At 34.9% G+C, this 3,934-nt stretch overlaps 1 protein-coding gene across 1 annotated transcript; it reads right to left on the bottom strand.

Annotated features, from left to right (window-relative positions):
* Nucleotides 1-676: 676 nt before the first annotated feature.
* On the bottom strand, nt 677-2,486 carry LOC107572825 (uncharacterized). Its single transcript, XM_016259258.1, has 2 exons — nt 2,416-2,486; nt 677-2,188 (listed from the first exon to the last, which is right to left on the bottom strand). Exons 1-2 carry the CDS (start codon nt 2,470-2,472, stop codon nt 992-994), a joined length of 1,254 nt encoding a protein of 417 aa, XP_016114744.1. The 5' UTR covers nt 2,473-2,486; the 3' UTR covers nt 677-991.
* Between the last annotated feature and the right edge of the window lie 1,448 nt (nt 2,487-3,934).

Genomic DNA, 3,934 nt, shown 5'->3' on the forward strand with positions numbered 1-3,934 from the left:
TATTTGAACAAACAATTTTAAGCGTTTTAAACCATTTTATGAACTATTTTTAATCATGTTCCTTCTTGTATTCTATTGTGACAGTTCTACATTTTAATAGATCACACAAATAGGCCAAAAGGTCATAGAAAGTGCCTTCTTTTACTTCCTATGTGGGACATTTTATAAAAAAGTGATTTTGAGTGACACCCATGTACTGCACTTTTTAAAAATGTATTTAAATTTTTATTTTCAAAAATAAAAGTTATACTTTTCAAATAAGTTTTGATAGTTGATATTTTGGGGGAGTGAAGGGAATAGGGCATAGGAATGAGTCCGCCTTAGTTGCTGATGCAGTAATCATTAAAAAATGGCTTAGATAACTCAACTCAAGATTATCTGTGCATTAATCTAACAATCAAAAAGGGAGACAAGTCAAAGCTAAAATCTGTTTTTATTTTGATCTCCTTCTTTAAGAGTAAGTGAATATGATAATATACAGAATAGGTTTCTCAATCTTCAATACATTTGTCCAAAAGCAACAACAGAATCAAATAAGGCTTCAGATTTGTTACACACATGAAATATAAAAATGAATTTAACGTTAATAAATGTCCTGGTCAACAACAAACAACTACTGTGTACGGAACTGATTCTAAATTGTTAATGTGAAAATAAAACAAAAAAACAACGGGAAATAAATGTAAAAGAGTGAATAATTCATATCTTAATTATCTAGCACATAAAAAAAACATCATTAGATGCCACTTTATTAACATTTGATGTATACAGGAATAACATAGGCTATGCAGAATTCATAAAAATGTTACACAGCATCAAAACTCAATTTGCATACTATGTGCATGCCATTTAGCAGATGCTTTTCACAGCGGCTTACAAATGAGGACAATAGAAACAATCAAACCAACAAAAGCATCTCTTTTAATTATTGTGGCTGTTCCCGATTCAGATGAGTGCACCATCTAATAACAGATAAGAAGCAGATTTCAATCTAAAGATTTGAGAAGTTTCTATCGAGTTCTTCAAAAACCTTTCTGCATTCTCTTGCTTGTCTAATAGCTTCGACTAGCTCCGTTGCGTCTCCTCCATCCATGCTGAATGGATTTTTTTTACTCAGCTCTTCAAAGCTCCTTTCATCACTACATTTATATAAGTCCTTGATGAAATTTAAGTTTTTATAATATACTCCTAACTGCGTTTTGGGGTCATTTGGTAAATCCACCCCATTATATGTTTCCCTACATTTGAGCAATCCATTGCAGTATGCACCAGATGCCAAATTCCTCTTATTCAGAGTTGACTGGTTGATAATCAGGCCTTTTAGGATTAGACCATCTTTACTTAGCTTAAATCTTTCTGGTGCAACGATGATGATGGGCTTTCCTTTGCCAAACATAGCTTTAAAATTGACACGTTCCTTGACCTGCCTGATCAGAGTGCACGACTCCATTTTGTAATCCTTTTTGCCCCTGTTTTTCTTGATTATAAAACTCTCCTCTATGGTGTCCTTTTCCTCCTTCACTAGAACGCAGAAGTTGGGTTCTGGGTAATACACGAAGAGAGCATTGACCTCTGCTAAGGCTGTACGAATCTGGAGGTCCAGGTCACTTGCAATGTGATGCTCACGCTCGTGGGTGAACTCGTAACCGGTCGACATGACGGTGGGTGGGATGGGCGGATCGTTTTTCAGCTCCTTTCTCACAATTTGCAAGTATTCACTGTAGATGGAGTTGAAGCTGAAAGTGTCGCTATCAACGAAACTGAAGTAAACCAGACAACTTCTATCGTTTCCCCTCAACTCCCGCACAAGATTTGTTGTAGCAGCGTGGCTTTTCAGATACTCTCGAATATCCTGGTATGGTATGGTTTCATCAGGCACTTCACTTGCTATTGTTCCACCGCTTCCCCAAGTGTACGTGATTATAGAATACCTGATTTTACAATCGTACCTGAATCTCTCGAGATCGTTCAGAACTTGAACTAGCTCTGGGGTGTGTTTTGTGTTCATGCCAAAAATCACGGCTACGTCTTCCAGCACCTCTCTGCCATTCCCATCCCTCATAAATTTCCTATCCTCTTCTGTAAAGCCTTCGATTAGAGCATCGAGTAGATGACGACAGCTTTTCTGTGCCTCATCCTCCGAATCCACCTTCAAAGGTATATTGATCAAAAACTTGACCTTTAAGCCCTGATGAAGACACAGAACACACTTATTTTTTTATTGAAAATGCAAGCGATTTTGGTGACTGAAAGTACAGGATAGAAAGAAGGCACATGTAGAGTGTGATTACTTAATACCTCTAGTGCCTATAATAAACTGGAAACTGGAGTAGTCAACATTTTATAATTATAATGACATGTTTGTGAAGAATAGTAGCAACTACATCTCAAACCATGTTAAATATAATATCTAACCTGAGTAGAGGGGTCTCTGGGCCTCTTGCTGCCTGCGGGTACAATATTGCTTGCCATCTGCTTGCTCTTCGTTGCTCCTAACCGAGTGAAATCTGCAGAGTCTTGTATAACAGTCATGAGATCGGACAAAAAAGAAGGAAGGAAGTTTGCGCACTCCTCCCCGAGCCGCAAGGCAGTGTCGACAATTTAGCAATTTTGTTGTTAGATTAAGCAACTTTTCAGACTACCCTAGCAACTTTTTCTTCAAAGAGCACCTTGCAACAACTGTAGCTATTTAAAAAAAATAAAATAAAATGCATTATTTAGTCTCTAATGTTAATAATAAAATGTCAAATCAAATTTAAGTCATAAGTTAATGCATATTACTAATCAAAAATTAAGTTTTGATATATTTAGGAAAGTAATTAGTTGTTTAATATGTCATAAATAGATTTTTGTTGTAAATACGCCTGACAAGATCGTTACACTGAATGACATTCTAGTGGGTGTCTTCTGTAAATCAGGGGAAAATGTATCATATTTATTTTTGTGCTTGAAAAACAAAAACAAAATTGCAACTTTTGGGGGAAAACAACAATTTAAAGCAGTATTACACTTATTGTTTTTATGCTTAAACCCTTTTTCGTCTTTGACCCACACATAACATTCAGGTACATTTTAAAAGTAAATCAAAACTTACATTAGTACTGGATTAAGTAAGTGTAGTAAAAAGCATACATTATAATAAAAAACAGGACAATAATATAACCATCTATCAACGGTACTGTATTTCATAAACGTCCATCTCATGTAATATGTCGCAGGCGAGACACTACACGCAGAAACCTCTGTCAAAAGTGTTGCGGCAAGTTCATATTTCAATAAGGCTAGAGGCAGAAAGTCGTTTGAAAATGTATTTCTTGCAAGAAAAATATTTAATACAAATCATCTTCTTAGAAGTCAGGATGTGAGGTCTCCAAAATAGTGTTTCTTGTCTCACACTTGTCTTGCACGAAGCATTTAGTCTAAGAACACTTTAATAAAGCAAATAATTATAACATTTCCTCTATGAAAAGCATGTCAATTTTGACATTTTGGCTTTTCATAAAGTGTTTTTTTCAGACTAGTGTAAAGAAAACATCCAAAATACACGTTTAAGTGTTTCTTTTATATATAGCACTTTATTTGTGTTTTATCTGTAGATTTCCATTACAATTCATATCTTTAAATGCCATTTTCTCAAAATGAGATTTTTTTTTAATTTAATCTCTTCACTTCAGCATCACTTTCATACACCAGACATTCGTTTTATTCCCATCTATATTCTGAAGGTTTTGCGCATAAGTAATTTCCCTTTTTTTTGGTACATTTTATTCCTAAAAGATGGTGACTTTTTTTTTCTTCTGACTGTTGATGGTATTTTCTGATTTATGGAGTGATAAAAAGAGAAACTCAGAATCCCCTCTGTAGAATTTGGCACCTGAACAATGATCACATTTTTGGTCTAGACATTTATGCAAATTAGCATAGATATGCATAT

Source organism: Sinocyclocheilus grahami, unplaced genomic scaffold (assembly GCF_001515645.1).
Source record: "Sinocyclocheilus grahami isolate Dianchi unplaced genomic scaffold, SAMN03320097.WGS_v1.1 scaffold1817.1, whole genome shotgun sequence".
NCBI lineage: Eukaryota > Metazoa > Chordata > Actinopteri > Cypriniformes > Cyprinidae > Sinocyclocheilus > Sinocyclocheilus grahami.